Source organism: Oryx dammah, unplaced genomic scaffold, assembly GCF_014754425.2.
Source record: "Oryx dammah isolate SB20612 unplaced genomic scaffold, SCBI_Odam_1.1 HiC_scaffold_9, whole genome shotgun sequence".
Classification (NCBI taxonomy): Eukaryota; Metazoa; Chordata; class Mammalia; order Artiodactyla; family Bovidae; genus Oryx; species Oryx dammah.
This window is the reverse complement of record NW_024070193.1, coordinates 4,457,093-4,470,660: the sequence shown is the minus strand read 5'-3', so window position 1 is coordinate 4,470,660 and position 13,568 is coordinate 4,457,093. Positions and strand designations below refer to the sequence as shown.

Genomic DNA, 13,568 nt, shown 5'->3' with positions numbered 1-13,568 from the left:
GCCGCCGCGCCCGCCATTCCGGGCCCCGCAGTGCCCGCCGCCGCCGCTGCTGCTGTGGCTGCTGCTGCTCCTGGGGGCGGCGCGGATCGGCGCCCTGGAGATCCAGCGCCGCTTCCCCTCGCCCACGCCCACCAACAACTTCGCCCTGGACGGCGCGGCGGGGACCGTGTACTTGGCGGCCGTCAACCGCCTCTACCAGCTGTCGGGCGCCAACCTGAGCCTGGAAGCCGAGGCGGCCGTGGGCCCGGTGGCCGACAGCCCGCTGTGTCACGCCCCGCAGCTCCCGCAGGCCTCGTGCGAGCACCCGCGGCGCCTCACCGACAACTACAACAAGATCCTGCAGCTGGACCCGGGCCAGGGCCTGGTGGTCGTGTGCGGCTCCATCTACCAGGGCTTCTGCCAGCTGCGGCGGCGGGGCAACATCTCGGCGGTGGCCGTGCCCTTCCCGCCCGCCGCGCCGCCCGCCGCTCCCGTCACGGTGTTCCCCAGCATGCTGAACGTGGCGGCCAACCACCCCAACGCGTCCACCGTGGGGCTGCTCCTGCCACCGGCGGCCGGCGCCGGGGGCAGCCGCCTGCTCGTGGGCGCCACGTACACGGGCTACGGCAGCGCCTTCTTCCCGCGTAACCGCAGCCTGGAGGACCACCGCTTCGAGAACACGCCCGAGATCGCCATCCGCTCCCTGGACGCGCGCGGCGACCTGGCCAAGCTCTTCACCTTCGACCTCAACCCCTCCGACGACAACATTCTCAAGATCAAGCAGGGCGCCAAGGAGCAGCACAAGCTAGGCTTCGTCCGCGCCTTCCTGCACCCTCCCGACCCGCGACCCGGCGCGCAGACCTACGCGTACCTGGCGCTCAACAGCGAGGCGCGCGCGGGCGACAAGGAGAGCCAGGCGCGGAGCCTGCTGGCGCGCATCTGCCTGCCCCGCGGCGCCGGCGGCGACGCCAAAAAGCTCACGGAGTCCTACATCCAGCTGGGCTTGCAGTGCGCGGGTGGCGCGGGCCGCGGCGACCTCTACAGCCGTATGGTGTCCGTCTTCCCCACGCGCGAGCTACTCTTCGCGGTCTTCGAGCGGCCGCAGGGGTCCCCGGGGGTCCGCGCGGCTCCCGCCGCGCTCTGCGCCTTCCGCTTCGCCGACGTGCAAGCCGCGATCCGCGCCGCGCGCACCGCCTGCTTCGTGGATCCTGCACCCGACGTGGTGGCCGTGCTCGACAGCGTGGTGCAGGGCACTGGGCCGGCCTGCGAGCGCAAGCGCAACATCCAGGTAGGACGCCCAGGCCGCCGGGGCTCGGGGACCGTCCCAGGGCGCCGGCGGGAGGGCGTGCGGGTAACCGGGCAGGTTGTGCAGCTGAGCGGGTCCCACGTGTGAGCGTACCTCGACCCAGATGTGCGTGGATGGGGACCCAAGTGTGAACTCTGCGCCCCAGGTGCTTTTGCGGAGACCCGGGTGTTGACCGAGGATACAGGTGTCAGCCGAGGTGGGGGGCACTGGCCTGAATATGGTGTGAGCCCGTTGGGCAGTCCCAGGAGTGCTCCCTTACAGGTGCACGTGTCTAGGTGTGCAGGGCCAATCCCGTTGTGGATGAGTGCCCAGGTGTGCGCTGACGAGAGCCAGAGGGGTGTATCTTCTAAAGAAGTATCTGAAAGACATGTTCTGAAGAGAGTTGGGTGTGCAAGTGAGGGTCGTAGCAGTGGGCTGAGGGCACAGCATGAGTGCTGTGTCTGCCCAAGGTGTGTTCAGGGCTGGCTGTGTGGGCCTCTCATAGCCGCCTTTGGGAGCTGGCAGATGTGTGCATGGGTGTGGCAGGTGTGTGCCAGGGCCCTCTTGGCGGGGGGTGGGGAGAGGAACGAGTGTGTGCACCAGACCCATGTGTCAGTGAGCTGGGTGACGCGGGAGTGGAGGCAGTCCAGTGTGGGCGGCACAGGGACCCTGGCATTTGGGAACCCATTGGTGCTCCAGGGAGGCTGCCGGTTGGCAACAGCACCTTTACTGAGAATTTAGCATGCACCAGGCGTGGGGTTTTGCCTACTAAGCACATCCCAAGAGCGTGACTCTATGTTCAAGCAGTAGTCCTCTCAAGTAGGCTCTATTCCCATCCCGGTTTTATGGATGAAGCAACTGCGGCCCAGAGAGGTTAAGTAACTTGCTGCAGATCACACAGCTCAGGAGGAGCAGAGGCAGGATCTGGGTCCAGGCTGTGTGGCCTGGAGCTCAGAGTGTGAGTGTCTGAGGAGGAGTCGGGGTGGCTGGAGTGGGGAGCTGCCGCTCCAGGAGGGGAGGGAGGCGAGCAGGATCGTGTGTGTAGCGCCTGAGTGGGAGCTGGAGGGAAGGGGGAGGGTCAGGTACCCCAGAAGCGGAAGGGGAGGCGGCCCAGGCACCTGGGGCTGGGCTTGGCAGGGGCGAGGGGGTGTCCAGGCTGGGGGTTCGATGTCTGCGTTGATCTGGGGTGAATGTGACTCAAGGGCGCTGGAGGGAATTGTGTGGTCCTCAAGGAAGCCAACCAGCAAGGGGTCCCTTCCTCGGGGGGCCCTAGAGGTGGGCCCCCGTGCCTTTTCTACTTTCTCCATCCCCAGCTGAGTCAGGGGACCCCTGGACGCTCCCCTCGGAAACCTCGACTTCTTCAAGTGCAGAACTCAGCCTTCCCTGAAGAGGACGGGAAGGAGCCCTCCCTGGGGCTGGTCAGCAAGCTGGTCACGAGATGAATTATTCCCCCTGTGGGTGTGCCCAACACTGGAGCTTTGGGAAAACACAGATTCCTTCGCTGCAGCTGGGCTGGCCCCCGCCCTGGCCCCCACCAGTGCCCACCACTCGGCTGGCCAGCTGCCCTGAAAGTGAAGGTCACCGTGGGTGAGCAGGGTGGGCGGACCGGGAGCCAGCAGCCGCCCGGCGCCGTGCTTGGGACATCCACTCTTCCCCTCCCCGAAACCCTCAAGCTCCGCCGGGCTGTGGGACACAAGCTTTGTGTCCAGGGTGGGTCTCAGAGCTGCAGGAGGGGAATGGGGAGTCTCCCTGATCCCTGGAGGGGAGACCCCGTTGGAAAGGCCTTTCCAGGCCTGCGCGGCCTTCCGGGCCCACGGTGTGAGGCCATCTGTGGGATTCCTCAGGCCGCAGCCTCCCTTCCCCCTCCAGTAGGAGCCGCCCTGGTTCCCACGGTCCCTCGTCCCCAGCCTGGCCTGGCCTGCTGCCGTGAGTCACTCTGCTGAAGGGGGCTGGGGCTTCCCTTTCCTGGGGGGCAGGGCCTCTGCAGGGACACCGCCCCAGGGATAGAGTGGCCCAGTGCCTCCTTGCCACCCCAGAGTGGGGCCGATTCCTGGCCCTGCCTGGCACTCTCCCTGCATCCTCCACACCCCACTCCCTTCCCTGTACCCAGCTGTGGGCACAGGCCAGGGCTGCTCCCAGATGTGTGCAGGGTCCCCGGTCCAGACCTCTAGCCCCGGGGGGCAGGCAGCAGTGGGAAGGGCAGTGGTTTTTCTTCTTGCCTGCTCCCCTGTTACAAGCTAAGGATGTGGACTTCACACGCTGGGTTAAATCCTGCTCTTGCTGCTTCCTAGCTGTGTGAACTCGACAAGTGGCTTAATCTCTCTGAGGCTTAGTTGCCTCCTCTGTAAAGTGGGGACCTTAGATCACTAAGGATTCAGTTCAGTTCAATTCAGTTTAGTCGCTCAGTCATGTCTGACTCTCTGCGACCCCATGGACTGCAGCATGCCAGGCCTCCCTGTCCATCACCAACTCCCGGAGCTTGCTTAAACTCATGTCCATTGAGTCAGTGATGCCATCCAACCGTCAACCCTCGTCTCTAAGGATTGATAAGGACCAAATGAGTTAATTTTCAGTATCCAGCACACAACGGGTGCCTGGGGTGTTAGTAGCACGTCTGAGCTTAGTCCTGGACATCAATCAGTGACCTCTCCTGGCTTATTCTGCAACCCTGAAGACCCAGGAAACATTGCCTAAGTCCCTGTGGTGTTGCTGGGGCCCAGTCGAGGCTCCCTCACCGTCTGCTCTCGTGGACTGTGCTAGGCGATCGGAGGCCCGGACACGTGGCCAGGGCGTGGGTGCTGTGATGGGGGAGCACAGAGGGGCCTCCAGGCCTCCGAGGAGGGTGGTGTCAAAGCGCAGGTGGGTGGGCAAACAGGAGTTGGGCTCATGAAGATGGTAGGAGAAGAAGGAAGGGGTCCAGGTCAAGGGTCACAGGACCAGGGGCCTGGAGTGGCAAGGCGGGCTGGGGCGGTACAAGGTGAACAGTGTGCTGGGGCGGGGATCGGGAAGTGTGAGCTGGGTTGGGGGGTAGGCGGGCCTGCCCTCGGCGCGGCTGTGTCCTGGGGACACGAGGTGGGGGGTGGGGGACTCTAAGGGCTTCAGCCAGAGCATCCGATCTGAAGGAGCATCTCAGTTTCCCCATCTGTAGAATGGGAGCGATAACAAAAGTACCACCCTTCCAGGACTGCGGTGGGATTAGATAAGATGCCACAGGTGAGGCCCCTAGCAGCATGCTGGGCACAGGTGCTTGCAGTTACTGGGGTTATGTTTAGCAGAGCTAGTTTAGAAAGTTGCTAGTTGAGAAGGACAGAGGAGAAGCAGGGTGAGAAGGAAGGAGGCTGGTGCCATCTTGCAGGCAAGTGGGTTCCTCCTGTATTTGCACGTATTTCTTAAGCACCTACTGCGTGCTGGGCCCTGTGGCGGACGCTGGGGCAGCCGTGGGGGCAGCCAGCTGGGCCTCGTTCCTGGGGGACGGGTGTGAGCGGCCTGGCGGGCCTGATCTGAGCGCATGGAGGGAAGCAGGGGGCTCTGGACGCGTTCGAATGCCCCGAAGGTGGGGACAGACAGGATGGAGGAGGGAGCGGCCCCGTCCAGCCCGGCGCTGGGGTGGAAAGCAGGGTAGGGGCTGAGACAGGTGCCTCTTGGGGAGACAGTGAGTTCGGTCGGGGGCGGGGGTGAGTACCAGGGGCCTAGAGTCCGTCTCCCTCCCAACCCCCTGGGGCCTGACCGCCGCAGCAGCAGGGGGCCTCGGTGGGACTGACCACGGGGGCCAGGACCCTGGTCTCCCATCTCCTCTCCAGGGATGTCTGACCCCCAAGCCAGGTGGCTCCTCCACACCTGTGGATACCCGACCCTCATGCTCTCTCCTTTGGGGCCTGGAACTCCAGAGCCCCGGTCAGGGTGGCCTTGGACATTCCAGCTCCTCTCCTGGCAGGCTCTGCCCCTTGCCTGCCACCTTGAAGACAACGAAGAGGTAGGGAACCTTGGCCCCCAGGCTTCAGAGGCCCTCAGCTTTGTCACTGATTGTTTTGGGCGTATTTGGGTCTTTGGACTATTCTGAGAAAGTGAGGGAGGGAATGAGCCTGCATTGCGTGTAGATCGGATCCCTTCCCTCACTTCGTGAATGCGGTTTGAAAGTGGGACAGGAGGTGGCCTCGTGCTGTCATTGGGGAAACTGAGGCACAGAGCCGCCCAGCACGGCGAGGGCAGGCTGAGTCCAGCTCCCTTCCCTGGATCTTTCCCTTCAACCTTTGAATGACCGAAAGTTCGTGTTTTTAAATCAAAAAGAAAACCAACAGGGAAATGTCAATGTTGCATTTTCAAGGTGTCTTTTTATAGTAAAGGTGGAAAAAAATGCTCAGGCAGTTTTAAACTGGCATGCAGTGGGTGGGTGCCCGTTGTCAAGAAGGCGTTTTCTGAACCGATTTAGGGGCTGAAATACAGGGTGGAGGTGGAGGGAGATAAGCTTGCAAGATGGCTTTCCATTTGGAGTTGGGCTGGAGGCTGGGAGTGAGCTCCCTGTAGTCAAGGGTATGAGCAGAGACACCGGATGGGACTTAGGTTGGGGGTTCCAGCAGGGTTGGCAGAATGACCTTCTAGCCTAGAGAGACAGACAGGTTCCTCGGCCAGGAGATGGTTACCATACCTCTCTGCCCAGGGCACGTCATCAGTCTTGACCGCCAGGTACACTAAGGTAAAGCTGATGGTGAGTCGTCTTCCTCCTGCCTGTAAGCTGTGTGACCCAGGGTAAGTCATTTACCTTCTCTGGGCTCCATGCGTTCTCCTAGTCAAATGGAACAATGTCTCCTCCTGAACTGAAAGCTCATATGAAGCACATAGGCCATGGCAGGTGGAGGTACTGGTACCAGGAGAAGAGAAATACCTCTGGGAAAAGTGTGCTCAGTGTGTGGAATAGCCACTGGGGCAGGGAGCACTCAGAGGTGGGAGGAGATGGGCCAAACCAGGCCCTGCGGGTGAGCGGGGTGTGGGGTGGTGGGGAGAGAGGGGAGTGTCGGGTGCCCCCCAGCCCAAGCTCCCTAGTGGGAGGCACACCCCAAAATAAACCAGGCCTGGCATCACCACTGCTATTCGTGGTGCAGGCGCTGCGTGTCTGGTGGGCCTGAGGGGTGTGTGGATGGCTCTTTGGGGCTGAATAGGAACCACGGCTGTGTTCCCGGTTCTGAGAAGAAAGGTCTGCGGGCCCTTCAGAGGCACCAGTGTGTTTGCTCTCACAGCCCCCGCCCCCAGCCTGTGAGGCAGGGAGTGCTGTTATCCCCACTTTACAGATGGGAAAACTGAGGCCCAGGGTCTCATACAGCTGGTTAACAGAGTAGGGTCTGCAGACTGGCTGGCTGGCTGGCTCTGGAGTCTGCGGTGGATGTCCTCCTGTGTTAGCTGTGGGCTCTCAGCTGGGGGTCTGCAGTTACCCCCACACCCCAGGGAAATTTGGGAGGGCCTCTGTATTGACATGAAACGCCCTCTGTGACAGCACCTCCCAGCTGGCCCCAGATGGAAGCCAGGAGCCACCACAGCAGTGACTCAGTTCTTGAGCAGCGTGAGGCTGGCGAGGATGTTTGCAGAGGCCAGGCCACAAGTTGGGGGCTGGGGGTTGCTGATCAGGTCTCCTGGGGAAGTCAGGGCATCAGGGAAGGTGCCTGGTAACACTCATCTCTGAGAAGGGGATTGTTAGCCCTGGCCCTTTGGGTGCGTGAGAGGTGTGGTCGGTTTGAGTGACTTGACAGCTGCTTTCCGCCCTGACCGCAGCCCCGGATGGTGCTGTGTTCTGGGGCAGGGCAGTGCTTCAGGGTCCGGAGTTCACTAGGAAGGTGGAGGGTACGTCACTGCCCCTGCCATGCCCAGAGCCGTGGACAGATCGGTGCTGGACCCTGGTGCCGACTCCCTGGATGCAAATCCTGCCTCTGCACCTCCTCCCTGTGGCCTCCAGCTAGTCACTCTCCTCCTCCTGGCCTGTATTTCCCCATCTGTAAAGTGGGCTCGGCCATCAACGAGAACAGGGCTGCCTAGAGTCCAGTGGAGGCCGTGCATGGCTCGGGCCCTGCAGAATCTCCCTCTACAGGAGTCTGATTTGCCCACGGCTGCTGCTGGTGGATTTCATGGAGATGAAGGAAGCAGGCCGGGTTCTGGGTTCTGGTTGCCGGATGGTAGAGAGCAGATGCAGTGTGTACAGAAGAGGAGCCTGAGGGATCCCTTCCCCTTTCTGGGCCTCAGTTTCCCAGTCTGAACTGGGCTGCGGGGTGGCCAGAAAGCCCTCACTGTGCCGCCAGAACCTCCGTCAGCAGCAGCATCGTTATTATCCTATTATTGTTGCTTCCTGGGAACTTATTTTCTGTTGGGCACTTTGCGAAATTGCATGCGGTGTGTATCTTTTAACCCTGCCAGAAACAGAATGGGGTTAGGATTACCCCCAGGCTACAGAAAGGGAAAATAGAGGCCCAGAGAGGGAAAGTGACTTGCCTGAGGTCACATAGCGGTGGAGCAGGTGTTAGGCTTCGGAGTCCACGCTCATCACCTTCCCTTCTTGTTTGCTCTGAAAATGCTGACCTGATGGGTGTGAGCCGCAGAGGCCCTCAAGGTCACGGTGGGAAGGGGTGGGTGGGTCCCTCTTGAAGGTGAAGGACCTGAGACCCAGGGACGTCCTTCCTCTGCTGGAGCTGTGGCGAGAACTCCCGTGCCCAGCATGGTCCCAGGCTAGGACCAGGTCTCCTGGGTGTGGGGCTCCTGACCCCATGATGACAGCCGTCTCCAACTTCGCCCACCAGAGCCCAAACCTCCCAGGCAACATGCCCTGCCTGTCTGTGCTCCTGGTGGAGGGTGCCCTGGAGTGTGGCAGGGAGGGGGGCTCAGTTCTGTTACCCAGCAGCCCCTCAAAAGAGATGGATCAGCCCCTGCCTCTGTCCTCCAGGAGCCCCCAGATGGTCTGGCAGGAGATCAAGACAGGAGGTAGAACACCCAAGCCAGAGATGCACGCTGACCAGCCTCCTCTGAGGCAGTCAGGGAGGGCTTCCTGGAGGAGGGGGTATTGCAGCAAAGCCTTTGACGGATAGGGCTGGGGGATGCCTTCCAGGCAGAGGGCACGGCTAGGGCAGAGGTCCAGAGATGCAGCACAACACGGCTTGGGTAGCTGGCAGAGATGAAGCTGAGAAGTGAGGCCTGGGGTGCAGGCCAAGGGTCTGGACGCTGTCCTGTGGGCTGCGGGGAGCCAGCAAGGCCTTGGGGAAAGAGTGAGACGGGCGGTATGGCTCTGGAGCAGACCCAGTGCTGCCTGGCCTGCATCAGTCCTGCCTGGAGCTGGCTGGAGCCCCCACTGGGGCTGGACCAGGTGACTCCCGAGGGCCCACTGGCTCTGCCAGTGGCGTGGGGGTCGCCATGGAAACCAGCTGGTCCCCGCGTGGGCACAGGCCCGGGAAGGCTCCTAGCGCTGGCCGCGTGGATGTGGATCCCGGCTGTCCCCAGAGCTCGGCCGTTTCCCTTCTCTCCAAAGCCCGTGTTGGGCCAGGGCTGAGCCCAGCAGGCCACCTGGAAGGACCCCAGGCCACCCACTCTCTCCTGCAGCCCTGGGTCCCGGTGTGATGCCAGTGCCCCTGCGATTGGCCGGGCCAGCAAGGCTCGCCCCGCCCCGCCCCATCCACCATCCGTCACCCTGAAATTCAATAAATCATGCGCTGGGGGAGGGAGGAAGCTCGCAGCTCCATTACGAGGCCCCACGAGGCCCCGGTGGGGCGTTAATCACGGAGCGCTTTCTGCTCTGATCGGTAAATAATGAGGGAGCGGGCCGTGGGCAGAGGCCTTGAAGCGGAGGCCGGGCCAGTAACGGAACTCAGCCACCATCGGCGCTTACCTCCGCCCCCAGCCCCTCTCAGAGCCCTCCACTGTCTGTGATGGAGGCGGTGGAGCCTCTGGAGGTGGTCATCTCCTTGATGGGCCCCAGTTTCCCCAGCTCACAACCCAGGGCCTTTCCAGCTCCAAGCAACCAAATTCCCAGCAGCTGTTGGTGGTCCGCAACAGAGCAGGGGGCTGGCGGGACTGTGGGGTTCCAGAGCCAGCCTGCCTAGGTGTGAGGCTCACGTCCGGCTCTTCAGGCTGTGTGACCCAGGGCAAGTCACTTGACCTCTCTGTGCCTCAGCTTCCTTTTCTGTAAAGTAGCAGTAGCAAGTGAGGATCTGGTGAGGGTTCCATGAGGTTCTCTGGACAGAGGTCTCTGCACACGGGAAACCATCTCTGCTTTTTCTTGTGTTACCGGTGCTACTGCGTTGCTGTAGTTGTAAAGCTGTCCCTTCTCCGTTGAGGGTCGGCCCCTGGACTGAGATGCTGGCAGCTAGAGAGAAGAGCCATGTCTCCGTGTCTCCAGCACATGGGACCCAGCCCAGAGATGTTTGCTCAGGGCCCCCCCGCCCAACTGCCCTGGGCTGCGGTCACAAGCCGTTGTAAGATGACTCTGGGACCCAGGCCAGCACCCCAGAGGATGGGGAGGAGGGTGTGAGTTCCAGCCTCCAGGCCCCCTCAGCCCCTGGAGGAGGAGGGCCCAGCGTCCCCAAGAGAGACAGCTGCTCCCAGCTCCTCCTGGCCCTCGTCCCTTCAGGGGAAGGAGTGGGGACCCAAACCCGTCCCCCCAGGGCGAGGAGCTGCCCCGCCCCCACTGGTGAACCATCCACCCGCCGCCCAAACCGTGCAAGCCCCCGCCCCCGCCCCCGCCACCTTGGCCTGAATCCTGGCTGCCCATCCCGTCCTGGGCTCCTCTGGGACCCGGGGGGAGGGCTGGAAACGCGGCCAGGCTGGGCCGGAATGAGAAACAGCTTCAAGAAGGGGGAGCTGGGTGTCCAGGGGGCCGCGTTCAGCTAACAAAACAAGGGCTGCTTGAGTCAGCGGCCGCGGCGGCAGTTCCCAGGCAGGCCCCGGGTGAGAGCGGCACGGATGGTCCAGCCTCCGATGCTCGACTTTGGGGAGCGGGGGAGCAGCTGCTCCTGGGGGGGCCCTCCTGTCCTCGAGCATCCTGGTCTCTGCCTGGTGGCCTGCAGAACTAACTGGGAACGTTGTAGCCCCGCCCAGGATTGGGGGCTGCTGTGAGCTGAGCCTCTGTGGCGGGTGCAGGGCCTATTCCCATTTCACAGATGAGGACTTGGAGGCTCAGTGAGGGTGGGGCAGCCCACAGGGAATTGAGAAACTTGGCACTTCAGGAGCCTCAGTTTCTCTGCCTGTTAAATGGGAACACGCCGGGAGAGTGTGCTTAGCGCCTGCACGTGGCGGGTCAGCAGTGTGGCCCAGCCTCTGAGCCCAGCCTGGGGCCGTCTCTTCAGACTGGCAGGTCAAGGGTGCCCGTTGTGGGTGGGTGGACATGTGGTGCTCAGGGCAGCCCGGCTGGCTGGTCCGCACAGCCCTTGGCGCTGGGCGACCCACCTGCTCCAGAGGTCAAGGGGTCGGGAGACCGAGGCGAGCCTCGCGGAAGCTTGGAAGGGTGCGTGCAAGCTGCTGTGCCCATTGTCACTGGCCGGTTTTTCCTGCCTGATTCAGGCCAGGTCAGGATAACCGCACCGCGTGTCCTAAGGGAGCCTCTGCCCACTCCGTGCCTCAGTTTCCCCAGCTTTCTTCCCGGGCTCAGAGCCAGGCCTCCTGACTGACTTGTCCTCTGGCCTGGTTGGCTGTTCTTTCCCACCCTGCCCTGCACGTCCCCCGCCCCAGGAAGTGAGCATCTTGACTGCCAACGGGGAGGTGCTGGTATTTCCTCTCTTGGCGGCAGGCAGCCTCCTCCTTGGTGTGGGGGCTGTTGCCAGAGCCCCCCCAGCCACCCCCCCCCAGAGCTGGGTCTGTCCTGCCCCCTCCCAGGGCCTGCACACAGTAGCCCAGGTTTTCCATGCCTCAGTTTACCCTCTATGGAGGGTCACTCAATGGGGTTGTGTCCCAGGAGGCCTCTCAGGCTGACGTGGCTGGGAGGAGTTTGGGTTTGAGGGTCACAGGGGTGGCTTCAAACCTGGAGCCGACCGGTGCCCTCGGAGGCCTCAGGGACCTTCCCCTTTAACCGCAGAGCTTCGGAGGAAGCTTGGGAGAGATGTTGCTCAGCTGAGCTCTGCAGGAAGCAGCGTTCAGTGCGTGCCCTGTTTTTAGGCCTGCCTTTTGAGGGGGTGTGTGTGTGTGTGTCAGTGTGTGTGTGTGTGTGTCGGTGTGTGTGTGTGTGTGTCTGTGTCTGTGTGTCTGTGTGTATGTGTGTGTGTGTGTGTGTGTGTCTGCAGATTGTAGCCCTCCAAGGTCCTCTGTCCATGGACTTCTCCCGGCGAGAGTACTGGACCTCCACTGCTACCCTGCTGGGCCCTGCTGGCGCCTGCTTCTCCAGTCTTGTCCTTGGGGCACCCTCCCAGGCCCTCGTCTCCTGTCCACACTGAGGGAGAAGGAGCCGCGGGGACAGGGGCTCAGGGGAGCCACAGGGGGGCAGGCCAGGTGCACCAGGGCCTTGAATGCCTGGGAGCAAAGTTTGGGTTTCTGTTGAGGGCACTGGGGAGCCACTGAGGGCTGTAGAGCTGTGGGAGGGGCACCACCTGCTTTGCATTTTTTCATTTGTTTTCTGATGGCCACGCAGCTGGGCACATGGGATTTTAGTTCCCTGATGAGGGACTGAACTCGTGCCGCCTGCACCAGGAAGGTCCCTCTTTTAAAAAAAAAAAAAACTGATTTACTTATTCATCTGCATCCAGTCTTAGTCTCAGCATATGGGCTCTTTCTTGCTTCATGTGGGATTTTTTTGTTGCGACACACAGACTCTGTAGTGTGGTACTTAGACTCAGTAGTTGCAGTGTGTGGGCTTAGCTGCTCTGCAGCATATGGTATCTTCCCTCACCAGGGATCGAACCTGCGTCCTCTGCATTGCAAGGTGGGTTCGGATCCAGTGGACCCCCAAGGATGTCCCATCTTTTTTTTTTTTCTTAAACAACTTTTTAGTTTGGAATAACTTTAGGTTTATATAGAGACAGTACAGATAGTTCCTGCATACCCTTCCCTTGGGTGCTAGTGGTAAAGAACCCGCCTGCCAATGCAGGAGACATAAGAGACGCAGGTTTGATCCCTGGATTGCGATGATCCCATGGAGGAGGGCATGGCAACCCACTCCAGTGTTCTTGCCTGGAGAATCCCATGGACAGAGGAGCCTGGGGGGCTACAGCCCATGAGGTCACACTGAGTCGGACACAACTGAAGCAACGACGCACGTTGCATATGGTGCTTTGCAGTTGTGAAGCCTCCTTCTGGCTGCTGTGTCAGAGTTGGGGAGGGTCTCGGTCCAGCCCCCAGCCCCCTGTGATGAGCGCAGGCCCCCCTGCTGCCTGCTCTTCACGCCCCACAGTGATCGTGTTCTTTCAGCTCCTCGGCAGTGAAACCTCACCTTCCCGGGATCAGGGTTCGATAGCAATCAGAAACCTCGAGGCAGGAAGGTACCCCCCGTTTCCCAGACACAGAGGCCCCACAGCCGGTGTCGTCTACACCGGGGGTGGAACCGCTGGGGTTTGTAGTCGGCTGTTGACGCCTCATCCTCCTTGGAGCCACCTGCCGTGGGGCTGAGGTTTGGTGGGGTCTGCAGGCAGGAGGCAGGAGGCCTGAGAAGCAGGCTCTGGATGCTCTTGTTCCACTGGCTTCCTGGGGAGAAGTCAACACAATTACAGTTGGTAGTGAAATCAATATGTCAGTGCTCTAATGTGAGAGTGGGCAGAGCTGAGCTTTGGCCCCGGGAGGCAGCCAGCCAGCCTGGGAAGGGAGGGAGTGTTCTACTCTCCTGGAAAAGAGCTGAGGCCAGCAGCCGCCTGCCGCTCATCCCATTTTCGAGAGGGATAAACTGAGGTTCTCAGAGGAACCAGAAGTAGCAGCAAGGTGCTGCCTGGCCCCGAAGACCTGTGTTGTCACACACACCATCGACATACAGTTGACTCGTGTTTTTCCTTCAGTTCAACAGCACCCAGCATGGGCGGTGTTGTTTTCAGTATTTCTGCTTGGCAAAGAAGCAGCTGAATACAGTCATTCACACTTTAGTCAAAACTAGTTTCCTTTTTTTAGTTAAACCCGGAGCACAGTCTCCTCCCTAAAGGAGCTCATGGAGGAATCAAAGTGGTGAGCAGCACAGAGGAGGAGAGAGGTGGTTGGTTTTTTTTTTTTTGGAGCTGCATCTTGAAGGCGGGCTGAAAGCTTGCTGCCTGGGCACGCCTAGCAAAGGGAGCAGCAAGGGTCAGGACGAGGGGGACTAGAGGGCCAAGGGGGAGTCTGAGGGGCTCAGAGGTTTGGGAAGGGTGTTCGTTGCTGAAGGAACAGC

General features: G+C 61.3%; 1 protein-coding gene across 1 annotated transcript in view; it reads left to right on the top strand.

Moving 5' to 3' along the window:
- Position 1: 1 nt before the first annotated feature.
- The window catches only part of PLXND1 (plexin D1), a gene marked incomplete at its 5' end in the record, with an annotated part of 48,521 nt that continues 34,954 nt past the window's right edge, over positions 2 to 13,568 (top strand). Inside the window, one exon of the mRNA XM_040247266.1 lies at positions 2 to 1,267. Coding sequence (XP_040103200.1) covers positions 2 to 1,267 — 1,266 coding nt within the window. The remainder of the gene's footprint in view (positions 1,268 to 13,568) is intronic.